Source organism: Hippoglossus hippoglossus, chromosome 9, assembly GCF_009819705.1.
Source record: "Hippoglossus hippoglossus isolate fHipHip1 chromosome 9, fHipHip1.pri, whole genome shotgun sequence".
Lineage (NCBI taxonomy): Eukaryota > Metazoa > Chordata > Actinopteri > Pleuronectiformes > Pleuronectidae > Hippoglossus > Hippoglossus hippoglossus.
In genome coordinates, this window is record NC_047159.1 from 27200031 (window position 1) to 27227106 (window position 27076).

At 39.7% G+C, this 27076-nt stretch overlaps 1 protein-coding gene across 2 annotated transcripts; it reads left to right on the forward strand.

Annotated features, from left to right (window-relative positions):
- Nucleotides 1–1752: 1752 nt before the first annotated feature.
- Nucleotides 1753–23190, forward strand: fkbp15b (FKBP prolyl isomerase 15b). Of its 2 annotated transcripts, XM_034595731.1 has the most exons (30): nucleotides 1791–1961; nucleotides 5197–5300; nucleotides 5384–5462; nucleotides 5645–5714; nucleotides 5807–5881; nucleotides 7855–7953; nucleotides 8149–8298; nucleotides 8410–8478; nucleotides 8782–8925; nucleotides 9077–9219; nucleotides 9317–9365; nucleotides 9474–9590; nucleotides 10931–11012; nucleotides 11133–11224; nucleotides 11323–11407; nucleotides 11738–11847; nucleotides 11942–12040; nucleotides 12197–12291; nucleotides 13040–13142; nucleotides 14686–14718; nucleotides 15353–15524; nucleotides 16322–16458; nucleotides 17526–17681; nucleotides 18225–18377; nucleotides 18692–18784; nucleotides 18979–19092; nucleotides 20082–20189; nucleotides 20476–21173; nucleotides 22395–22503; nucleotides 22712–23190. In XM_034595731.1, the coding sequence occupies exons 1-30, from the start codon at nucleotides 1912–1914 to the stop codon at nucleotides 22790–22792; spliced, it is 3669 nt and encodes a 1222-aa protein (XP_034451622.1). In that variant the 5' UTR covers nucleotides 1791–1911; the 3' UTR covers nucleotides 22793–23190. The 2 variants fall into 2 exon arrangements, with proteins under 2 accessions (XP_034451623.1, XP_034451622.1); XM_034595732.1 differs by lacking the exon at nucleotides 14686–14718 and having other exon boundaries at nucleotides 1753–1961.
- Nucleotides 23191–27076: the final 3886 nt, after the last annotated feature.

Here is a 27076-nt window from a genome sequence, read left to right on the forward strand (position 1 = left end):
TAAAAATCTTCCGAGCCGATACTGCAGGTGCATCAGAGAAAGAAAACTACACAGTCACATGGAGTGATTATAATAATCAACGTTAGAAATAGCAGCTTCAAATTATCATCTATGTGCAAGAGCTAGGGGGAACCCCATGGTGGTGCTAGAGCAACAGACTATGAGGATTTATACTCCGGGCATCAAATATAGCTCATGGAAAGTTAATACTTGATGAGATATTTCAGTCTGGAGCAAAGTGGTGGACTAAAATTAATGAGTGGTACATATAAACTATTAGTCATTCAGAAAAGAATGAGCTCACAATGAAATTACAACACATTACAGTGAGGGCAGCGGTGATGGCACCGTTGGCCTGGACCAACAGCGGTAATGATGCTGGATCTGCTGCACGCCAACGCAAGAGTCGGGGGGGAGAAAACATTGGAATGAGATAGATTAAGTTGTTTTGCTCAGGACCATCTTGGTGGGTGGGTGGGTGGGCATCAGAGTGGTTGATGGAAAAAGGATGAGGGCAGGGTGGGATGAGTCTGGGTCACACATCAACAACCCATGCAACAGTTGTGGAGCTCATTCAAACGCCGATGCTTGTGTCACATGTCAGATTAGACTGTATTAGATCTGTATTAGATGTGTTGTCAGGACCGACACAATGTTATGACAGATCAAAATGCTATTTGGAGTTCAGCCAACTAATATTGCTCTTTTAATAAACTTGGCAAAGACAGAGGACATGAGCCTTAGACCGACTTACCACTGACTGCAGGAAACATGGCTGTGAATGTAATGAGATCTATTTTTACCACAATGACAGGAAAATATTTGATAGCAGGTTGGTGGGAGCACATCAACTGATACTGTTTCAAATCGCGCACAAAGTATAAATATCTTTACCTTATGTCTAATTTATCTTTGATTATTAGATTTAATGGGTCCCATTAGTAAGCAATTTCATCAGACTGGAACTAAAATTGAGATGAATCTGACTCACCGTCCCACTGAGGATCTATCTTTAATTATTTATTGTGTATCCAGGGAACCTCTGTTGTTATTATCATTCCCTCTATTCTCTTCTATTATTTCTGTGTAAGTTGCTGTGTGTGAGTATACACACCACAAATGGATACAATCTGAAATAGTGGTGAAAACAAATCAACAAGAGTGCCTGTGACATGTCCAGCATTATAAGACAGACATAGAAGAGTAAAATAACAAATCAAAAAGTAGACATGGAAAACGTAAACTAAACGTGATAATGATCTTTACACTGACAAAATAGCCTAAATGAAGAGATGTTTAATGTGGTCATGTTGAATCATTTACAGCCACATAAAGGCTGTGTCCAAAATGTCTGATAGTCTTCTACATAGATGTCCCAAAACAGTGAGGTAGTGAATGAGTGGGTGAAATAACCATAGTTTGTAGAACTGTGAATTGAGCTTCCTAGGACTTATTGTGAAAACCAAACTTACTTCATTCCATTATCTTCTTCTGATTTCTTCCCGAGTGTGACTTCCATTAGAATTTACTTCAGATTTTAGTCGTAGTAGATTTGCTTATGCCACTCACTCTTCATCCCACACAAATACATTCCCTCCTCCTCCTCCTCTAAGCTCTTGTGTGAGGTCAGAGGTCAGGGTTGGCAGAAGGACAGTCACTTGATGACCGCAGCACTTTTGATGACCTGTGCTGCCTCAGGATTAAACTCTGTCCTGTGTGGTTCATGTCCTGTGATAGTGGTTGGCGCCCCCCAGCGGCAGTCATGGGTGATTACACCCGGATCAGGTGGAAAGTCAGCTGATCCCACCACAAACAGGAAGTGACAGTTCAACAGTCTGCTCATAGGAAAACAGCTAATTCACTTGTGCTATTGTTTTATTGAAGAAGAGAAGGCGCTGGACGTGAGAGAGGATGTTCGTCGGGGACGATGAAGAGGGAGACTTCTTGTCTCCGTCAGGAGGGTGCGTTTGTTTGTGTGTTTTAACCCACCATGCGAATTCTCTTAGCATATGGGCTAACTAGCTTGCATCATTTAGCTAGGGTTAGCTTTGCTCGTTGATGGGCCACATTTCACTTTAAATCGAAATGTAAAGCTGATTGCGACTCCCTCGGTAAGTAGTGCTGTTTCAGAGGACTAGTTAAAGCCGAGGCCATTTAATCCAGCTTACACTTTCGGCATGAATTGATTCAGTAGATGTTTTTGACGTGCCTTTGTTGTGTCTGTAATTCTGTTGAATCACTTCAGACAGATGACGCATTATAAAGACTAAGTCTGTGTGTAATTAGACCCCTGACATCCATTCTGCTTGGTGAGAAGCTCCCCCTCACTAACCTGCAGGAGATAGGAATATAGTTGAAAGCTCATTTCTAATTCCAGGACTGATGTGATGTCAAAGTCAGTGTTTTTAACAGCAGCCAACTTGACAGAAACAGTATTGAACACGTGTGTTTTTAATCTCATTCATTCAGCCTCTGCACCTGAACAGAAGCCTCATTTATGTCATTAGAAACAACTGTGTTTACTGTGTCATGTCAAAATGGCTGCGGGGAGAAATGTGTATTAAGAGGATTAGGTCTGTGAAAAACCAAACAGCGGCTGATTATGTCAGATATAAAACTTAAACACTGAACTCATATCCACCACATCTCTGGTCCCCTGATCACAGGCTGCCACTCACCCTGTAGTGTGCGCAGTAGTTTGTATGAATGAGGCTTCTTAGACTGTCTGACATGTTCACGTTTGATTTCATATTCCCATATTTGAGCCAGTTAACTAACAGCTTCATGTCATACAGACACTGACACGTTATCCTTAAACCTCTTCTCAAGCCTCTCTTATGAGAATACAGAGCTGACTCAACCTGCTCAAAGCTGGTCAGAAAGAAAAAAACCCTTCTTTAAGTTGAAGTGATTTTCTTTCTTACATGTGAAGGTTTATGTGCATTTTGTTATGGACTTAAAATGCAGTTTCCTTTGATGTCGTTGAATAATGTGTTGCGTGTTGCCCCAAATCCACAGTCAAGTTCAGTTTGTTTGGGGGAAGGGGGGGGGTTTCCCACAGTGCTGACTTGAATGTCTCAGGGTTATTCTCCACCTTGGTCTAATTAAACTAGCCTGACGTCTATTGCAGCTGTGATCACTTGATGGGACCAAGATACATGACAGTAAAATAGGTGTACTGTGTCAATCCACATCTTGCCCTAACTTTAAATAGAGTAATACTATTGTTATTAATTGTGCATTCACTTCCTCCTCAGAAAGCCCCATTTCCCTGTGATGTGAAGTCATTATTCCAACTTTGGTGTGTTCATGTGCTTTGAAATCAGAATGTGGAAAAAAAAAACCCAGATGCTGTAAACAAAATGTGTTGTTTATTTATTTATTTTATTTACACCACACACACACCTCTTTCCAATATATGCACAATCATAAAGAGCAATGAAAAAGGTGTGACAGGCGTACAGATGATTTCAAATGTATGCACATTTATAATAAAAGGGTCTGTATTGATGGTGCTTGTGAGAGATGGATGTTAAAAAAAACTACATTTTACATTTACAAGTCGCATTAAAAGATATTATTTAGAGCTGATTGTAAAATTAGATTATAAGTGAAGATGTCAGCAGCTCTGGAACTCGTGCACCAACATTTTTCATCTCTCTGAGTTGATATTCTGACTTGAGATGGCGTTCAAATGGATTTGCCCAGTCTGGAACTCATGTGATTTTTCCGACCCCACATGAATGCACATTTACATGTGTTATAGTGTTAATTCTGAAGTGTAAAATGAGTTTTGTTACATTAATGTGAGCTCAACAGGCTGCAGCAGGTTGCAGTTGTGTTATCATGAGTCTGTCGTCCTGTATCGTGATTGTGGACGTTTGTATCAGAGTTTCCATCTCAGTTACACCTCTTTTCAAACTGTGATCTATTTGTCACGATACAGACTCTCATACTTATTATAAACCTCACCTCACCGTTATCTGCCATTCAGTTAGAGCTATTCAGTTGCAGCTCTGCCACATTCTCAGGCTGAACACTGAGTTGTACTTTTTGCCACTGCGTGTGTGTGAGCTGGGGGACTAAACAACCAGTGTAGGGCCTGGCCAAGAGGGAGGAGTGGTCTGGCGGCTAATTCCTCTCACATGCTGCTTGTTAGACGAGGAAGGTGGAGGCCTCCGCCACAGCCCCTCTCTGCTCAGCAGACCCAACACTAAGTCGGAGCTCCTCGGTTTCTTCTGCTATGCTGTTGAATCTACCATGTTGGTGTGACTGCACTGAGGGGACGAGAGATCAGGGGTGGCCCAGGTCAGAAGCGTGGAGCGATTATCAGAAGGATTTTGACTAGCACATGCCAACAGATAGCTCCACCTCATCCCAGCTCCTTACCATTGGAGATGAGGGCCTCAAGGCTTTCAACATGTCATTCCTTGGAGATGCCAGTGATTACAAGTGGAAGGAGTTTCAGGGGTCAGTACGAGGCAGCTGGGCAGTTTTTAAACCGTCTTGTTTGGAAACCAGGAAAACTCTGAAATATTGGTCTCATCTTGAATGTTGCGACAATGTTACAGCATGCTATGGTCTTGTTGGAGCTCAACATGTAGATATTTATTTGATTCGCTGTTGATATATTTTTCAAGCAAAAACATTGTTCCTCAAGTGTACAGATTTTCTCCTTCTTTAGTTTTGTGGATCAGTGTAAGACATAAATAATAAGTATGCAAGCTCACTTTTGTCTTTGAAAACTGTAGTTTGACAAAAAAAAAATCTTATTGCATGGTCTATGAACCAGTTTATCGGAGCATCTCACACTGATTGTTTTCGGTATATGGAGTTATCTCAGTTGTGACGGAGCATGTCACGTAGCTGCATCCTGCTGGGCAGGCTCCACAATTTGAACACATCTTCTTTGTCTCTGGAAAATTGCAATGGCCATTTTTCAAAAATGACATTTCGACATCTTTATAGACTAAATGATTCATCATTTATCAAAATAAAAAAACTGACCAGTTAATGAATAATGAAAACAATTGCTAGATGGAAGTTCTGCAGTTTTTGTGGCAGGCAGATACTGTAACTGCTGAAATCCCCCAAAAGATTCAGTTCAACATACTTTGGCAGATCATACACTAGATCATAAGTCTAATTGCACATATAAACATAGATGATCTTTACTGTCGCTTCTTCTCTTTGCAGGGCTAAGTTGGCCTCCCTGTTTGGTCTAGATCAGGAGGCCAGTCAGGGGAACGAGTCATTTCAATATACAGCTCCCAAACAGCCCAGGAAGAGCTCCACTCCAGGTAGGATCATCACAAATAGACAAAAGTGAATACATTTTTTACAAGGATGAGGATGTAAAGTGAATATTTCTGTCTGTTCATAGTGCCAGCCTCCCAGAAACAAGCTTCACCATCTGGAGCCCCAGCAGTGTTATTCGCCACTGCTGTCCAAGCCTTCAGATAGTGAGCACCCTGTTTTTTATTATTTGAACGTCTTTCCTGATATTGATCGAAGTACTTGATGATGTAATTTGTAACATGATGGTAATTTCTAGAAATCAATCTGCCAAATCATCTTATGGTCAAGTCAACAAATCATCTTATTGTCAAGTCAAAAGCTTTTCTACCATTTTTGTCTTGCACAGTATTAACGGACAGTATGTGAAGCAGGGCAAGCTGGGAGCAGCCGCACTGGGCAACCACACAACAAAAGAGGTTGGAGCTTTGCTAGCTGGTCACTTGTTTGAGATTACTGGTTTGACTTTGGAGTTTTGTGAATAATACTCCTCATCTTTTCTTTTCTACAGTACAAACTGCTTCTGTACTTGAGCCAACAGAAACAAGTGACCACTGCCAAGATTCACATGGGCTTTGTTTTCACGGTGAGTGAACACACACAAAATTGAGTACATGCAGACAAACCGATAATGTGATGCATCAAAGTAATATGCTTTGCCGATTAGTCTTTCATAAAGTTGGGAAGGTTAACAAAGTATCGAAGTACATTTGGATTATTTGTAGGTGTGAAAATGCATCAACACTGAGCAAAGGCCTAAGTTTGTTAACATGTTTTTAAATAGGTATAAATCACCTTTGTAATGTTGCACTGACCGATTGTTTTATTGTAGTACACTTTCATACAGTACACTGCGAGAACCACTATTGAACAAAAAAGTACAAATATTTTATTTTATATTTTCGATATTTATTATATTTTTAACAAAACAACAAATAAATTAGTGGGATGACTCCAACACCTCTGTGCTTGAATATTTATTAAAGGTCAAGTCTGAGTTAATTGAAGTCAGTGTTGGTCAATGTGAAGTATTCACAATGAGAAGTACAGTTTTTATTTTATAAATAAATTATTTTTATAAATCTATTTTTGAATAAGTTTATTTTATTTTATTTAGTCTCATTACGTTGTAAAGGTTGCATCAGTCGGTGGAGTCTTAAAGGAGCTCTTGCTCCTGCAGCGAGAGGAGCAACAGTTACACAATTAAAATGAAATTCTAAAAAAGCAAGAGACAAATGAGCGGGATATAATATAACGCTCACTGGGTTATACAGGAACAATTGGGTCTTCATCAGCAGGAGACCATGCAGCTAAAACTCAATACTTTAATCAGATAATGACAACTGAGCTGTCTCTGTGACAACTGGGCAACTTTTGGTAAAAATCTATTAAGTGGTCCGTAAATTAATTTGAGTCTTTTGATTTCATGACTCCATTAAATGAAGAAAAGAGGTTTGTGCAGCAGCTTACATCTACACAAGTCCAGGGTTTATTCTGTAGGCGACTGCCCTAATAAAAACACATCATCAGAACTTAGCAATTTTTCTTGCTGTATAACTGCAAAAATGGAAGTTACAGAGAGCAAAAAGTAAGTTAAACCTTTTTAATTATCTTCATTAATGTGCATCATCGAGGAGAAAATGAATTCCCAAGTTAATCAGTGTATGTGACAGGATAGTGTCATGGTGTCTTTTCACCAGCTGAAACTGATGATGAAGCAGGACAATGACCCTGACTATAAAAGTAGATCTAAACAGAATGACTTTAAACAAAGATCATAGACAATCCACCTGTTGGAGTCCAGAGCTCAACCCATCCGTTCACACCAGACATCCTGAGAACATATAGCAGCTCTGGGGGAACAGTGGTGTAGTTTCCCTCCTGAATCCACAGCTGTTTAACCAGTTATCAAATCCAGTGGTTTACTTATCTTTTTCACCATCACTGTAAATGTCTAATGAGTGTGTTCAACAAAGACACAAAGATAATTATTGTTAAGCATGTTGTGTTTGTCTGCATTTGTGACTTAGGTGAAGCTCAGGTCACATTGTATGAACAATTAACTTAGATAACCAGCTCCTTCCATAGAGTTGAACACACTTTTCCACTGTTAATACAAGTCGCTGCTGTCATTGTACACAGAGGGATCCACTGAGATCAGTTGTGTTCATACTGTGAAGTTTTCAGCACTTTAGTTGTTTAGTGTAAAAACTGTATATTTTAAAGATAAAGGGAGAAATAAAATTCTTTAAATGTGAAGATTTTTTTGGTCAAACTTATAAACTTGTTAAAATAATTACAATTAAGCATGAACAAAGTCTATGTCACACTGTAGCCTCAATATTAGGCTGTCCTTGTGTTCCTGTGTTTTATTTGGTGGTAAACACAGCAGCAGAAACCAAAACTGAAAGGTCATGACACAATAGATTTCTCCTCCAGAGAAAGCAAGTTGCTTTGTAAATTAGCTGATCATTGTGGAAAACTGATACACTGTGAACTCAAGTTTCCGTCGTCATGTCTTTTCTGTGTTCATGACCACACGTTCTTTTGCTCCTGCAGGTACAACCAAACCATTATTGCACTTTTTATGATGACCAGAGGCAGAACTGGTCCCTGATGTTTGAATCAGAGAAAGCTTCATCAGACTTCTGCAAGGAGGTGAGTGACACAGGAGCAGAGCTACAGCTGTTAGTCAAATACAGCTTTTATTTGACTAACAGAGCGAGTATTTGTTGATGGAACAAGGTCCACAAGTTTCTGGATTGATCCTTAAAGGCCCTTTATCAGTCCAACATACTCAGGATTCAAGGTCTCACCAATTATGATGAACTTACTTTCTTTTTTGTGCACTAGGTCTGCTTAGCAAAAGTGAACAGTGCAGCCTCTTTAGATGCTGTGGTGGTTCAGGATCTGAGTCTTGGGGAGGGCCAGGGGGTGGAGAATGGAGACTCCCTGGAGGTGGTGTACACAGGCTGGCTCCTGCAGAACCATACCATCGGACAGGTCACACAGCTCCACCATTGTAGATTCATTTGCAATTATTTTGTCTCCAGTTCTTGTGAATTTTCTTGACACGTGAAGCTCAACTTACACGTTTTTCAAATATAATTTTAGATGTTTGACACCAACCAGAACAAAGACAAGCTGCTCCGACTGAAAATTGGAGCTGGAAAAGTGATCAAAGTGAGTCAGAATACAAGCACTGAATAAGAAAAGCAGCTTCAGTTCATTCCTCAAGAAAAAACATTTTTAAAATGATCTCTATAATTCTTGAAAATATTCCTAATGATTTATTTTCTTCTGCTGCATATTATTACATTTCATTTCAATCTATTATGTTTATTTATTAACCTTTTTAATAATTGTTCAACACAGGGTTTTTAAATAAACTATCCTAGCCTCAAATGAGCAGCATCATGTTCATCATATTATATTATAATGTTCTTTCCTCCTTATCGCTCTGCCTCTCCTCCTCTGTGTGAGCAGGGCTGGGAGGAAGGGATGCTGGGGATGAAGAAGGCAGGCCGCCGCCTCACTGTCATCCCACCGAACCTTGCTTACGGATCCAAAGGAGTCCCCAACTGTGTCCCGGCTAACAGCACTCTTATTTTTGAAGCAGAACTTCGGCGGGTAACATCCACTGAGCAATCTTTGTACTTCCTTCCCTCGTCTGCTCTAGTTGTTAACCTTCTCCAACGTCCCAGATGAGTCTGATGTCACATTAATCATGTCTACTCTACATCGGTAAAGTGAAATATATTCTTCTTGTTTTGTGCTTTAGGTGAAGTTTTCCAAGGACAGTGGCTCTGATCGGGCCAGTGCCAGCTCCAGAGACTCTGCTGCTCCTTCCCCAGCTCCCAGTGTGGAGAATCTGACCCCAGAGTCTGCAGTACAGATGACTGTCTCAGGCCCAGGCAGACCAGGGTGAGTTAGGCAATAGCTAACAGCATTTTCCTTAACTTTTAACACATAGCCTGGTTTGTCTCTGACCTTTCCTGTTTTATTCATTACTTTTTTCCAGGGAGCCACAACTTCGTGCAAAGTCAAACTCTCTCAGTGAACAGCTGGCAGTAAGCAACATCACTGCTTTTCTTTCCCTCTCAATGAAGCATTTAAAAAAAATAATTGTATGCAGTTATTTCACAGCTGTGTTGTGTCATTTTCTTTTTCAACTTCAGAATCCAGATGCTTCTAAAGCCAAGCTGATTTCTCGCATGGCAAAGATGGGTCAGCCCATGTTGCCCTTTCTGACAGGAGTGGCCAGCCAGCCTGAATCCAGTGACTCAGAGCTTGAGGTGGGAATGTTTATAATGTGTTTTTTATCTGAAGAGCTTAAAAGGGAAAAAAGGTGATACTGTGTGGTTTTTCTTATTGATAAAAAAAAAAACATGAGATAATCTAATTTCTGTTTGTATTTAAAGCCTGATACAGTATATCTTATTCATCTTAGCCATAGAACTCAATTGTTTTTCAAAAACTGTTAAAAACACGTCAGTGAGCCACAGTGCTGCAAATGTTTTTATTATTTTAATGTCAAAATAGTTTTTGGGCTTTATGGAATTATCTATCCTTTCAAAACAAACCACTCATTTGTGAGCCACTTGATCTATTTCTCCATTAGTAACCAATAGCTTTTGGGCTGATAGCCACAGAAAGTGTTGAGATTACTGCTGGTTTGGGTCTTTTCATCGGTCTTATTAATTGTTGACACAAAGAAAAATATAGCTGGAAGCCTTGGAGACATCATAGAAACCACCAGCTCCCATTTACAGAAAAGCTCAAGGTGTAAAAGGAATAATCCTTCATCATAGCAAAAGTCAGCTGAGCCCATCAGCTGCATCATGTGAAGAATTGCTCACAAAATAAAAAGAATCGTAACCAAGAATCTGGAGTGTGTGAATACTGCCACATGAACTGTACATAAAAGGGTCACTTTCAAATTTAAATTAGTTTAAATTTTGAATGTGCTGAAATGAAAAGCTACAAAAAGGATTGTGGTACATAAAGGTATTTACTTTACTCCCTTTACTAAGAAACTGTTGAATGGTTGATGGATCTGTTAGTTATTGTTCAGTTTCAGTTCAGTTATATATTAAACATAAAAAATATGATAAAATATTAAATTCTACAAGTATACCTAAAACGTAAAGGTATTCAAATTAAAATGATATAATAGAGACATGCAGTAAATTCATATGTTGCTGAATGGTCAACTCCAGATTTTATGATATTTTCCTTGGTTATTATGAATTGATTATCATAGTTGGTATTGATATTTGTGGTAATCTATTAGTGGACAAACGGTTTCAGTACAACCAGCAATAATCTTTTTCCCAGCAGATATTCTGACTTGGAAAAACATATGCTATCTCTCCAAGCATTGGTAAGCTTCAACAGTGAGCCAGCAAGTAGAATACCATGGCTCTTAGATCTTTTCTCAGCAGCATCAGAAAAAATGAACTATATATTTTAAAGTATGAAATTGTTTCTCCTGATTTAAAAAAAATGTTTTCCAGATTAAAAACCCAGTTCACACATTTTGTTATTTATCAGACAGGAAAGCCAATAAAATGTTAAAAAAATCTCTCACATCTGGTGTGTTACTAAGTTTGTGCCACTCTGCGTTGATCTCCAGGACACCAGTGGCAGCAGAGTGAAGGATCGGCCTTTAGCTTCATCTCCAGTGCAGATCTCCACTGCTCCAGATTCAGCACATGGTTAGCTTCTTCTAATTCCTCATATATGCATTCATCCTGGATTACAAAGGAAAGAATTTCTTATGATGGTGTACAGCATGTTTCTTGGTACGTGACCTAAATTCTCCCCCCCCCCCCCAGTACATCCTCATCCTCACACTGCTCCACCTTCTACCTTACTTCCTGTTATGACCACTGTTGCCCCGCATCCTGGCAGCAGCCATGCCTTTCAGGTGAGTTTTCACCACATTTCTTACCAACATATCAACAGTATGGACATGACACAATGAAATCAAACCTGGTAATATCAGTGCACCCTGTTGTTTCGTAGCCTTACTACAATCCGACCTCTATGGCTCCGTCTCAGCTGCAGCCTTTTGGTCAGGTCTACCCTGCACAGAGTGTCCCATATACAGGTAAGAGCATTCATTTCAATCACAAGGCAGCCATTATGATCAAACCAAGAGTGTTGGGTCTTTGACACAAATATTTGTATTGAGCAAATAAAATATTTAATTAATAAAGATTGATAATCATCTCCACTTCCACCCGTAGCATAAAAATAAAGCAAAAATATCGCAGATATACATGGAAGAGCAAAGCTTTATGATCTATACTGCAGGCAGCCACCAGAGGGCGATCAAGATGATTTGACTTCACCTTTGGGGAGCTGTCATATCTTTCATCTTCATAGACAGTCTATTGTTTCAGCCACATTACACTCAGGATTATGTTGTTTACTCCAGGCTCCAGTGATGTGACTTCCTTCTTGATGACTGAAGCACGCCAGCACAACACAGAAATCCGGTTGTCTGTTGGAAAAGTGGCAGATAAAGTAGATCAACTGGCCTCAAAGGTAAAAAAAAAAGCACATGTGCAAGAATAAGTTGAAGATGTACTTTTAACAGAAAGCACATACACATGGTTCTTGTCTCATTTAACTTCAACAGATAGATGACCTTCAAAGGCAGGGAAGTGTTCCAATGGGTGTTTCTAGTATGTCGATGGAAACCTCCATGATCGTACACAACATCCAAAGAATTGTGCAGGTACACACCTGAAAATACTGCATCATGTGTTGCTGAGACTTTGCTACTTGCGTTTTTTCATCAGCTCTTTTGTTACACTAACATTGATTGTTTCATCTTTCAGTGTGCTGGGACGTTTTATGCAAATCAATCTGAAAACTCTTATTTTGTCTCTAGGAAAATGAATGTTTAAAAAAGGAAGTCTTTGACAAAAGCTCTCGCATTGAAGAGCAAAATCGAAAGATTGGGGAGCTCATTAACCAGAACCAGAGGTGAGTCAGAAATGACAAATGGTCACATTTATTGTTGACCAGAACATCATTGTTTCACATCATCATGAACAGAAATATAAATGATCTTTCTCTCATGTTTAGATAAAATAATGATCAAACTCCAAAGTGCCTTTTTTCTTTTAAACACACATTTTCTCATACAATTTCCATGGAAAAAAATCTTGCTGGATAGTGTACTTAAAATCAGTGGATTAAAACCCCTAACTGATAAAACTAGAAGGGCACTCAACAGTCCCCTTATGAAGCCACATTTAAATTCACTAGTACCATTTATTTGGATCTGCACCAAATTGTGCACTCATAAATATATTAAAAAAAATATATATATATATATATAAATATAAATAAATAAATAAATATCAGTACCCTAAACATACTGGATTTTTTTTCATCAAGATCTTTGAAATATTCTCTGGTAAACCAACAAAAGTGTTGAAGAGCGCCCTATCTCTCAACAAAGTGAATACAAATCCTCGATCCACCCCCTGATCTGGAGCCACACCAAAATGAAAATGAAAAGTTACATGCTACCACTTCCAGGGGTTTTTGCGTAATCCTGCTAACTTACAAACAAATATACTAAGCTCAAAACATAGCTTGCTTGGCGGAGGTAACAACACCGATTTTATCTTTGTGTACTTAATGTACTTTTTCTGCTGGCCAATATCTGATCTTGTATTAAAAAAGTGTGAGGTCAATGTAATGTGGAATTGCTGTGCTTGTCCAGGTACATGGAGCAGAGTAACCTGCAGCTGGAACAGAGAAACGACTCCCTTAAGTCGTCCAGTGAACACAACCAGGCCAGAATTCTACAGGCTGAGCAAGACAAGGTGAGTGTCTGGCTCTAGTGCTGAAAAGGGGAATAACTAATCCATCAGATGGATAATACTCTCTTTCGGTGCATTGTTTGTCAGAGGATAATAGTGTGTGATGCACACATATCATCACATACTTTATATAGTGTTGTGCTTGTGCCTTCAGAATGTAAACATTTTCCCCATATCACAGAGGAAGATTCATCCCTGAGTTTCAGATGCTGTATGTTTGAGGTAGTTTAGAAACAGTCACATGGAACATTGTCCTGCTGGAAGTAGCCATTAGAAGATGGTACACTGTGTCCATGAAGGGATGGACAAGGTCACTAACAAGCCATGTTTGATTGGTAAGGGATTAAGACCAAAAAAAAGTGTGTCAAGAAAACATTCCCCACATCATCACACCACCACCAGCAGTAGTCTGGACTGTTGACACAGGCAGCTTAGCTCCATGGATTCATGTTTTTGCATCCAGATTGTGACTCTACCATCTGCTGCCTAAGCAGAAATTTAGATTCATCAGTCTTCAACTGTCCAGTGTTGGTGAGTCTGTGTCACTGCAGCCTCACATTTCTATTCTTGGCTGACAGGAGAGGGACCTGACGTGGTCTCTGCTGTTGTAGATCATCCACCTCGAGGTTCGACACATTCATTCCTAGATGTTTTCTGCTCACCACAGTTGTAAAGAGTGATTGCCTGTGTTACTGTAGCCTTTCTGTTAACTCCAACCAGTCTGACCATTCTCCTCTGACCTTGCTCATCAACACTGAACTGCTGTTCACTGGATGGTTTGTTATTGGTTCCATTCTGAGTGAAAAACACACAACAGTCTCTCACAACCAACACTCAAACCAACAATCATGTCACATTTAGTCACTGAGTTCACAGGTTGTCATCATTCTGATGTTTGATGTGTACATGAACTGAAGCTCCTGACCTGTATCTGCAGAATGTTTAACACTAAGCAGGTAGGTATTCCTCATGAAGTTCTGAGCTGAAAGCAAAGAAACCGATGGTAAGGTGAGTGTAGGGGCTATAAGTTGTAGTTTGGTGGGAGGGGTATTTAATGAGTAAAAGGTATAATCCTGGCCTGTGGTGGAGGCTGCACCAAGTCCTCCTTTAAATATCTCCCAGACCCTCAGTGTAGGGCCTAATCATTGCCTGTGTGTGTGTATGGGATGTAGTTTAGCACCCACCCTCTGCCTGGGGTCTTAAAAGGTTGACTAGGGCAATGCAGGCTACTAATCCATATACACTGGGCTTGATGGGTAGTGGTTAGAGATGAGGGGACGAGAACAAGCGAAACAAAGCGAAGTCAAACTAAGCTTTTTTTTAACAGGTTTTAACCTCTTTTATTCACATTTTGAGACTGACACGAATTATCGTATTTGGGGATTATGATAAAAAGATAAGGTTTGGTATTTTCTCAAGTATATGATGTCTGTTTCCAATAACAATCTGATACTAATACTAAGGACTCTAATCTTTGCCAATTGCTCTCTGCCTGGTTATTTGTACTGCTAAGGAAAATCTAGCATTTACTACTCTCTCTTCTCAGCCTGCACTGCCTCAGGACCTGGGCTCTGGCCAGGTGAGCCTGTTTCCCTCTGTGTACTGCTACCAGACCAGGGTCAAACAGTATTTGCAAAGTAAGAGACAAATTGGAATGGTGTAACTTCTCCAAAGGTTTACTCAGGAAGAAAAACATGCTCTTTGTGACAAAAATAGTTGAAATGATTTATTTACATGGAGCAAAAACACACAAGTCCTTGAGTAATGGTCAGTCCACAAGTCACAAGTCACCTCCTCTCACTGCCAGAAAGTTTATAATTCTTTGCAATCATTTCCCATTCACTTTGCCATTCTGGGACCAAACCACTGATCTAATAATCTTGTCTTCCCCGATTACCGCCCAGATCCAAACATGCTGCTCGAAATACCAAGAATTATGTGCAACTACTATTTGACCCAGGTCTAACTGCTTTCACTGGAATAATGTGTTCACCATTCATTTGCATTTTAACAAAATTTCCTATTTTCTTTTTCCTGTCCGTCCCCTTTTCCATTAGTCATTACTCAGTTTTTCTTCCACAGGTTCATGCTGATCACACCACTATCACCAGTAGCCACTCATCCAGGCTCTCAATGTTTAGCTACACTGTCTGTTTGTGCTCTGGGATTTACTATAGCCTCTCACCCCCGCTGTCCTCCTGTGTCCCCATCAGGTTCGTCTGACGGAGGATCTGGCTTCGTCCACAGCCCGGCTGTCTGAGCTGCAGCTGGAAGCTTCATCCCATCAGCAGAAGGCTGTGGAGCTGCAGAGTAAACTGAGCTCAGTGCTGCTGGACACTGAGAGCCAGGGCAAGCACATCACTTCCCTGGAAACACAACTGGAAGGTTTGTCTATTATTATTATTATTATTATTATTATTATGATAAAAAATGATGATTAAATAGAAAATTTCAAACAGTATTTTGCCACAGCTCCACTTCTTTCAGTCTCTGCACTAATTTCCCAGGTTATTAGTTACATCTAACTAAAACTAATGCAACAGTCCTTTTATGAAGAGTTTAGCATATGAACGGTTTTCGAGAGGAATTCAACACCAAAAAAGACTTCATCAAACTGACATACTACAGTGGCAACAGGACTGTATGTGGTTACACTTATTTATAGCTTACCATTTGCCCAGTTCTCCATATGTGTTTAACAAATCCTGATATACAATGTCTTAGCAAACTAAAACAACCCAGTTCATTTTTTAAAAGGCTCAGTAGTTTCCTAAAGCGATTGGTCACTTTAGTTTTTGGCAAACGTTACTCACACACGAGGAGGAGGTGTGGAACAATTTGTTGGGACTATTTTCAGCAGCAGATTAATCCACATTTTGTGCTTTATTTGTGGCAAGATTGTTTTTGCGGGATTGATTGGGATCAAAACCATGATTCACACTCACTGCTCTGTTTGATCATATCAGCCTTTTTCTGTTGATACCTTGAAGGAAAATTAGTTCAGGTATGTGGCTTATTGTGAGATTTCTTGGTCATGATCTTAGTAACAGATTATGATTGATACCCGTTTTAACAAGCATAAGAACACTTTGCTTTAATAGCACACAGTATCCCGGAGCATAAAAGGCTAAGGACTTTGTGAAAAAAGAATGATGCAACAAAGCTATGTTTATGTGATTCAGAGCTGAAGGAGACAGCAGAGAGGACACAGGCCCAGTACCGCTCAGAGAGGCAAAGACGCAAAGAGACAGAGCTGAGGGTCAACAACACGGAGGAGGAGCTGCAGGACCTAAGAACTGATAAAGAAGGTCTAGAACGAGTAAGTTTACTTCTTGTTCATGTCCCTCTTTCATTCAAAGGACCCTATACTGAGGTTATGTCCTTTTATATTACAGCAAGTCATCTACCCCTTCACACCCCTTCACGTTTTGCACTCCTTATTGTGGTACATTTAACTGTAAATGGATAAAAATTGCCATTAAACTCAATACAAAGTGGAAACATCCTTATAGAAATATCTATAAGAAAGTGAGATCAACATTTTTTTAAGACCCTTTGCTCTGTAGCTCTAAACTCTGGTCATCTGTTATATATGTTCCTGAGCCGTGTTTAGCATTTGACTGGAGTCTGCGTGTGGCAAACCGAATTAATTGCACATAGTTTAGCAAAGATATCAGTTCTCACAGTTCTGCCTGTATTTCAGGATACCATTAAAGTTGCAGTGTGTAGAATTTAGTGACATAAAGTGGTGAAGTGTCATGTTGCAGCTGAATACCCCTCACCTCATCCTCCCCTTCCAAACATGAAAGAGAACCTGTGGTAACCTTCAGTTTTCATTAAAACTCAAAGGGTGTTTAGTTTGTCCAGTCTGGGCTACTACAAGAAACCTGGCAGCCTCCATAGAAAGGACCCCCCCCCCCCCCCGATGTAAATATTAAGTATTTCAATATAAAGGGCCCATTCTAGGGTAAAGAAAACATCGTGAAAACATCACTAGGATTATTTTATATAAAACTTCTGTCAATAGATCCTTTTCACCTAAATCTTACACACTGGACCTTTTTAAGTGCATGAACCAAGAACGAGAATGATACATTTTTGCAAGTAATAGATCATAACAATCTCCTGGTGTCTCCTCCATGCTCTTGAGATTGTGCTGGGAGACACAGCAAACCTTCTTGCGACCGTATGGATGTGTCCTCCTGGAGGAGCTTTATCTTCTCCATTGCACCTGTTGTCACTTTAATTTGCACAAAAGCAGGTGAAATTGATTCACATCATTCAGATTGATATCACTGAAGTTTATCTGACTTGGTTTTATACGGGTGTTCCCTTCATTTTTTGTTGTCATATATAATCTGACTGTCTGTTTCTGTCCTTTTTAAGACACTTTTGGAAAGGAAGAAGAAGTGGCAGGCCGAGCGTCAGCGTCGGGACGAGGAGGTGGAGGAGCTCCGCAAGAGCAGCCAGCAGGAGCTGGACAACCTCCGAGCTCAACTTCGCAAGGCCAGGACCAGCACTGACAACGCTGCATCTGAGCAGGTAACTTTCAATGATAGGATACTGTAGGAACATGAATGATGATGTTATGGTTGAATAACTTGCACTTTGTCTTCTTGCTGAACTCCCTATCTTTAATCTTCTGAATTAAAAGATAAAAGACTCTTAAGTGTTAATCTCAAGGGGCCACATTGTTAACATTGCATTACAAATATCTATTTGGCAATATATCTTCGTCCTAATTAATTAGATATGATTATCCATATGCTGGCATCAAATATAGATATTTAGTTTAGCTTGGACTTTTGCCACTTTATGGCTGTCTTACACTGGCAAACTGGCACCAAATCCCAATGAATGAATACACAAAGCCTGCTCTTTATCCTCTTTAGGGCATTATCAATTTTTTTTAGTTAGACATGATGTATCATTACATGATTGTCTTCCAATATATCAATTATCACAGAATAGCTAGGCCGTGATATTATCGTTATCGTTGGCTGTGTATCGAGTATCGTATCCTGAGTTACCCTGGGATTCCCACCCCTACATCAGACCACTAATGGAACACTGTATGTTTTGCAGTTGTCTCAGCTGCAGGCAGAGCTTGAGGAGGACTGGAAGGGGAAGTATGAGCACATGTTGGCGTCTGTTAAAGAGCAGCACAGGAGAGATCTGGCTGAACTTACAGAGCAGAGAGATGCTCTGCAGGACAAGTTAACCCAGCTACAGGAAAAGGTACGCAAGCCTGTCTTGATGCAACCTGTTTGGTCATAACCATTGTATACATTTACAATATGAAACCATTACTGGCATTGTTCAGTTCTACCTCACCTCTTGCCCAATGTCAACTGGGATGGGTTCCAGGTTTTTACTAAATTGTCCTTTAATGGAGATTTTTGATGAGATGTTTTCACTCAAAAATATTCAGGTTTTTGCAGCTTATAGTGTCTTTTTTTAATTTAGTCGAGTTGAAGTTGGTTATATAGTGTGATCAATGTGAATACATGATGTTTTATTACCTTGCTTTTGGACCTTTTTGCTCTCAATAGTTTACTCATCTGAAGCAGTCAAGGGATTCGGAAGAGCAGATTTTGCTCCAGCACAACGGGCAGACTGAGGAGCTGCAGGCCCTTCAGGAAAAAGTAAGAATGGATGACTCGTCAGCTGATCCCTCTTGATACGTTAAATGATGTCAGGGATGTCACTGGACTTTTGCAAGACATTGTATTTTCATACAGAGTTGTTATTCATTCTGTAGGAAAACATCCCTATCAGCCCCTCTAGAGACACACATTCACACACACAAAAACAATCACTGTATGTTATTGTCTTTAAGTACACAGCCTTGGAGCAGCAAGCAGGAGCTGTAAGGGAGAAGCTTGAAAATAAAATGGCTGAACTGGAGAAGAAACTGGCAGAGCAGGAGAATTCGGGAGACACTGCAACAGAGGTGAGGAGTCCTGCGTGGCACAGATCACAGTTGATGTGTTGGTCACTGATATTTTTGTGGTCATCCTTACCAAGGCTACCTACAGCACACTTGGAAATATAATATCCGTTATAGGCAGCTATGGTAGAGGTGGTGAGAAACATGGCCAATCACATTCTCGTCTCTCAACCCCTTTAACATATGTACACCACATTAACATTACTGATTATAACGTTATGGCTATAATTTGAATTCTCTTGTTGATGAATTTACAATCAACATGTTTTTCATATGTAATAGGACAGATGGTAGGGTTGATACAATGATCCCTGAATATAGACATATAACTACTATTTAGTTTTTTATGTTTGATTATCTTTAGTTCTGATGTGGTTTTAGTCTAGATTTGTATGTTTGAATGATACCTGACAATCCAGAGTGATCCACAAATACATTAGAATTTTTAAGATAACAGTCTTTTATTATTGTGTTTCTCAGTACAGACTGCCTATTAATTGTCATAGATTACAGAGCTCATTCATCTTTATTCTGTTTGTCTTGCATTAACGCCATGATCACAACACAACCTCTTTCTACACATGATCACATGTCGTGCAGCATGTTTGAAATTGTGTTTGAAAAATGTTTAAAAGTGAAGATATGAGGAAAACATGAAGGGGGATATGTGATATAACAGAGGTTTCACCAAATAAAGTGACCTAATTCTTGGTACGCAGACTGCAAAGTGCCCTTCTGGTGAACACAGTGCATGGTGAGTCACCAAGATACCAAACCAGCACAGTAGAGGAAATATCCACAGTGCATTGCAGGAACTTTTCAGTTTAACTCAGTGTGCCAGTGTTTTGCACTACCAGTTCTGCCTACTGCAGCTCAGAGCTGAGGTGCAACTGTACTGAAGTTTGATATTCTATATAATTTTAGTGCTGTTAATGTGCCTTGACTTATTATTTCTGAGCAATAATAGTAAGGCCATCTGTGTGTACCTGCAGGTGAAGCGTGTGATGAACGGAGTGTTTCATTCTCTGCGAGCGGAGTTTGACCTCAGTGAATCTTACTCAGGCCAGGCTGTGCTCGGGGTGATTGTCAGCACCATCAAGGTAGGTTAAGTCTTTTAAACAATTACAATACCTAAGCAGTCTGTATGTGGCAGTCTGGAAAGTTGAGTAAGTACATTTACTAAATGGACAATCTATGGATGGAAATTAGTGTCTCTTTCCAATTCAATGTGTCCCAGCTACTTTCAGCTTCTTAAACCAAGTGAAACTTGATTCTATTGGTTGTAATGGAGTTGGTTGACACTCACTGTTTGACTTTGTACATCAGAATATGTGCTAAGCATCTTTTGATTCAATCTTCAATCATGTGGACATGTCTTCTCCTTAGAATGTAACTCTACAGCTGCTCAGTGGCACACAAGGATCTTCCGTCCTTCCTAAGAAGGAAGAGGATGAAGAGGATGCAGAGGAACAGGAGGAAGAAGCAAGTGATGATGTGAAACAAAGAGAGGAGAAACCTCGTCAGAATGTGCATGTGAATGGAGAGAGACAAGTCAAAGAGGAAGAAGAGGAAGAAAAGGAAGAAGAACATGAGGCTGAGTTGGATTCTCACCATGTCAGTGAGACTCAAATGAATCAGGACATAGGGCAAGAGGAGACAGAGACATCAACTGAGTCAAAGACACAAAGCCAATCTGAGACATTACAGGCCACTGATCTCCATCCAGTTTCAATCAGTGAAGGGTCACTTCAGGAGCCAGCAGCAGAAGAAGCAGCAGCAGAAACAGCAGCAGCAGCAGCAGCAGCAGAGAGTGAAGGACAGCAGGAGCAGGGAGAACCCCCTGTTCCTGAAAGCCCAACAGAGTCCAGAGACTCCAACAAGTCTGCACATCCAGATGATGGATCTGATCAGAGTTCAGCTCCTGATGATGGACAGGAAAGTGCTGCAGAGAGCAGTGAGGTGGACAAGGAGAACATAGAGAACAATAGAGAGGATGTAGAAGAAAAGAATGCTGCGCCTGAGGAATCCTTTGGACCCCCAGCCAACCCACCTCCACCACCAGACACACTTCAGAACAGCTCATGGTGAGTTGGAACATGAACAATTACTATTACTGCAGATTGATCTTAGCTGTCAGTAGAATCAGATGAATATTCACTCAGAGCAAAGTCTGGTCTCCAGTGGTTCCAGGAGAATAACTGGGATATGACTATATATAATTTATGATAACACAACAATAGCAACACTAACACACAAACAATTCCAGGAGGACATTGGTGTGGCCCAGGAGTCCACAGAGCCATCATTTCCAAATTCTTCTGAATGATCGTTTCAGTATCTGTCATTATCGTTAACATACAACACCAAGGGGTATGGTCCATTACCTTTTTAAAGTTTTCCGACTGAACTTTTTGAACACAGCAGGAACATTTTCTCCTCTTCCAGTTTCATGTTATATCAATATGAGTCTCCAGATTATTATTGTCCTGATTAGTCCGATTTTAAATAAGCTGAATCTTCTGTACAGGGGTGAGAAGGAGCAGAGTTGGAATACTCATCATATGCAGATGAGGCTCTTGGAGATCAGCTCCGATTCAAAGAGTAAATCAACACACTGACTCCAAACCACATGTTTGATTCAATAGAAAACAACTGGCCCAAAACAAATGCCAACGTTGTTTCTTTTAAATATATTTGTTCTCATCCATTAAGTTTCTCAGCAGATTTTCCAGAAAAGGCCTTTTATCCCAACATGTTTATATGCGCAGTGGAGTAAGAAACATTTTTATTATTAATATTTACAAAGTTGTGTTACTGTGCAGCACTTTCAAGCCGAGAACACTTAGAAAACTTAGTTGATACACCTTACAACACTCTGCACGAGATTTCTTGTTTATCACAGCATTATTGAAAGCACCACGAAGTTTGGAACTGGTTTTCTTCCCACTGCAGAACCAAACAGCTGCTGCCAGATCTAAAAGTTTATAAATCTCCAAGCTGAGCTGAGATGAGCTGAGATGAGCAGAAACCAGAAACCAGCAGCAGCTAATGAATCTGAAAACGTTGACTGTGATTAGGAAGCCAGTAAATAACATGTATGCTGTTTGCCCACTGTCAGATTTCATCTTGAGGGCCATAACTTTACTTTTAGTATCTAGATTACAATTGTAACCTATGTGTGCCCCCCCCCCCCATCTGTTCTCATGTACATGTGTATTCCTTTAAACTAACGGTCTGTCTCTCAACTCCGCTTCACCGTGTATTTGTACCCCTCGTCCTCGGCTCTTTCTCTGCTATTCTCTCAGCCTGACTGAGGGAATTAGTGAGGAAAATGGAACGGCGCCATTTTTCCAGATCACGGCTCCTGCCAAACCCCCCGCAGCAGCCAGCGAGGAGGAAGAGGAGGATGAGATGGTAAGGGAGGATCTGTAGAGTTCAATCAAAGCTCTCAGATTTGATTCTGCAGCTGCCTCACCCCCCCTACCCCCCAGCTCCCCCCTTGTCTTTTGTCTCCATGTGAACTCAATCAGGGAATTTTTTTTATCGCCTCAAAAAAACGTAAACATCTATCAACAACATTTTGGACGGCATTCAATTTTTCATTTATCTCGCTTGTGTCCAGAGTTTGAAGGGCCGTCCACCACCCGCCCCTCTGTTTGGTGAAGAGGAGGATGACGACGATGATCTGGACTGGCTGAACTGAGATGGAACCAGAATAATTTAATTTTGCATCTTAATTTGTGACTCTCCAAACCAGACGCAGGGTGTTTGACCTGCTGGTTGTGCCTGGTGGAGTAGTGAGGGTGAACGTCTGCACGTCTGAGTCCTGGCGAACACAACCACGATCTGACGCTGCAGTTATGGTTGGAATAAGAAGTCTGTAAAACATGATTAATAATGTCACATCTGTTAGTGATGCAATTTAATACCGAACCTTTACATGGCAATGTAGCAAATGAGTTTGTTGAATCAGCAGTAATCCTCTTATCAGACTGTACCATGGTTTTTAATCATTAGCTTGCTGCTTTAAGAGTAGAACTTTTACACGGTTTTGCTGACCTGAAATTGATTCCAGGAAATAAATAGCATTTATCTTTTCTTCTTCTGTTTTGTTGTGCGTGTTCTATCAGTTCTCTCTGTGATAATTAATCATTTGTGTTTAGTGTTCAGCCTTAAATACTGAACATGGAGTACGATGTCAGTGAAACAAAGTGCCGTTCATTGGTCAACTAATTCAACAGTTTATACAATATGGTGTACTTTTTTGTGTTTGGGATTTCTGCCAAAGACCAGCAGGGGGTGCTCGAGACCCTAGGAAAAGTTACTCTGTTGCTGAGCAACAGTAGCACCAACCATGAACAGTACCACACTGCTTAGAGGTGAGAGCCTGAAAGAAAATGTTTGATTCAGTCGAGACAAAGGTGAGCTCCAAGTATTAGAACACTGACACTTACACAGCACAAACATATTTTTCTGTTCTGTTTTAGATCCACAGGTTTTCACTTTATCCAGCATGTAAATTCCATTCAATCATTAATTCAAAGTCACCGCTGACTGTGTTTACAGTCTATGGACTGAAGCCTCAGCCCAGAGCGGGAAGGAAGAACTAAGTGCTAAATCTGTTCAACACAACAAAGTGTAGAGATCAGGTAAAGAAGTGATTTAACCATCAGCTACTCAAGAAGTCACAACTAAGTAGACAGTGTTGAAAATAAAAACCAAACCTACAGGATTGTAACGTTGACATATGTAATAAAAAGAATTTAGATGTAGCCATTAAAGTAATAATTAAATGTAAATATTAAACTAAGAGCTGGAATATGTTCAATCATATGTATATAGTGTTTCCTGCTTGGTGGTTTTGAACATTTTGATACATTTGTTCAGTCAAGAAAATTTAGTGACCTGACTAATGCAGTACTTTGTGAAGATGATATTTACAACTGGAAATTCAATATGCCTGTTCTTCAACATGACTTCTGACGAGGTGGAAAAGAAGATGTGACATGTTCTGTGTTTATGGATTTGCAGCCAACCATGTGAGGATAAGTGTGTCACAAGAATAAAATGGGTGCTCTGTTGTTTCTATGTTAACTCTGTGCCAGTGTGTTAAATGTTGCTGCCACGAGTCTGGGACAGGATCATCTCTTTCCAGTAACAGGACCTGACGCTCTCTAGCTGCTGGTTTGCTTGCATCTCGTTCTGGCCGTTGAAGACCAGCTGTGTCCGTTTGTGTTCTTTTTAGTGGATTGCATCACAAATTCTTTTATTGAAAAGACAAAATATTTTTTTAATCAAACATCTTCTGCCTCAAGTTCAGCATTAAAACCAAATACATAAAGAGAGAAATAAATCTAAGAAAATTAATCTCAAATAATTTACTTATATTTATCAATGAAAAACACTAGAAAATGCTTTCTAGTCAAGTTAAAGTGATTTATTACAGAATTTTATCTCATTCCTCTGATAGATCAAATTGGGTTTTGTCTATGCATTTATAATAAAACTTCCCTGATACCAAAGGTATTGAAAACCAACTCTTACTTTCTGTTGATGACAGAAGCACCAAATGAACTGTCGAGTGTGACAGCTCAATCACCTGCTCTGCATATCACTCCAGAAAGACGGATTCACAGCGGATAAATAAATGTTCCAAACTTTCAAACCCTCTTCTACAAAACAAATTCAAATCAACGTTAAATCTCAATCTCAAGATTCTTAGAAACAATGTAGAAACCGTCATAAAAGACACTTTTAAAAATTAAGCTATCATCTGCAAAATGACTTTTCAGGTTTAACCCCTTAGGATGGTTGTTTTGATGACAAACAGTATCTGTCTGTCCCCATTATGAACAATAATTGCGAGCCACCACATCCGCTATGTGCTCCTCTCTTAATCCCCCTCTTAAAGTGCCACTCGTTACAGCTATAACTATTGATTCAATTACAGAGCATTACAATCACATTTAGAAAAACCTATAAATCCAAAGCAATGCATGGTTCCCACTGGTTTAAATCTTTTTTACAAATAAAGTAACTGCATGCTTTTATCATATAATCAAGTAAAAATGTTTTGTTATTGTGAATTGACCTTCCTTCCAGTAATTCTGCTTGAGTCTCATTATTAAAGGTTCAAATACATTTCTGTATCCTCATCAGTGAGAGTACATTATAACCAGTTCAGCAATGTGAATTTTCTCAAATGTCTTATCTTTATCAGATGTAGGCATCAGGGTGATAAAACCTTGTTTCATGCTTCACATCAGTTCTTCCTTAAGCTTTGAAGTCCTTGCATCCGTACTAAACAATTTATTTTGAAATTGGCCCCAAGCCTGTCTGTCCCTAGAGATTAGTTTGAAGTCATCTTTAGGAAAACTGATTTCTGTTCCTTCATTTTAGGAACACAAAACCAGAGGCACAACTGATAGTTATCCTGTGTGCAGTACAGAGGGCTAAAACATAGAAAACAATCCAGCTGGTCAAATGGATCTGTTGTGTCTCACCCACAAGGTGTAATTTGTCTAGGTTCCTTACATAAGTTTTCAAATAAAACAATTGTCATTTGCCAAAGTTACGTTCAATTGATTCACTATCTTATTATTATATAATTCTTATTTCTCTGATCTTCTTTATTTTGTAGTTATTGGACATGATATTTCAAGAACCCAGCATTTATCTAAGAATGTTAACACTCACCAACAAATGGTCAATTTGATCTATATTTGAGCACACGTTTCAGAGTGTGTGAGCGTGTGAGTGTGTGAGTGTGAGTGGTGTCTGATGAACGAGCGTCTGGTTCCTGGTTGGTTTTTGTTGTATTGTTGACAGTAGGTGTCACTGTTGAGTCACTGAGGCTCATGTGAACGCTGTTGACAGCAGGTAAACTGCACAAGAGAGAAATATCTGTTACGTGCTCAACCCAATAAATACAGATCAAATATATGGAGAAAACATTCAATTTGAAAACATCCCTAAATACATGTAAAGACTCAAGTCATTGCTCTGGTTCTTTTAATGTGGCTTTATTCATTTCATTCCTAAAGATTTGTAATTTATTTCTTGAAATAGAATGTTAGAAAACAGAACATTCCTGATGCAAAATGATCTTAATGGATTCAGAAATACAATAAATAAAATCTGTCAATGAGATAAAATAACATTCAGAGACAATGAGCTGAGATTCAAACTCTTTTAATAGATTGTCTCATTTATGAATACGAATATAGATTTGTATAATTTCCTATTTGTTGATTTCATAATTATCCCCTTTGTTCTCTGTAGGCTGTGTCATTAATATTGTTTTGAGAAGACAATTAACAGGATATACAGTTATTTGTGTTAGGATGAGATACATGATACTAGGTGAGTGATCTTAGTGGGAAAAGATCAAATGGGCAACATCTTTAGGAATAAAACAGTGAGGAGCACATGCTAGAGTTTGGACTGATAAGGATGAATAGTGAAGTAGTCCCTCTGTATTAATCAGCATGCTCATTATTACAGTGAGGTTTATTTAAGATTAAAAGTGCCCCTCAGTAGAAAAGTATAGAGACCGAGGAAGTGATGAGGACATTATTCCGTATGTTGAGTTGTGCTGCTCAGGTCAGGTTCATGCTGCTCTCATGTGCTGACTGGAAGCAGAAGGTTTTCATGTCGACTCTGGCTGCCTGTCAGCATAATGAAGAGGTGTGTGTGTTGTTGTTGATGTGTCTGTTGCTGGGGTCAGCAGCATGATGTCACAGCCGGGTCACAGTCCTCCCTGGTTGCCTCAGCTTTGCTTGGCTCTTCAGACCTCTGCAAGATGATGATGTCATTACTGTGTGTGATGTGCCCTCCAGGTTCAACTGGTCGTTGACTTGTTTTACTGGCATTCCACAATGATGTCGTCCAGTCATTTATACCAAATAATGAGGAATGATTTGTTGATCTATAGAAGCTGTAGATCATGTCTCTGTTTGCAAAAGTAATGCGGTACTACACCATATGA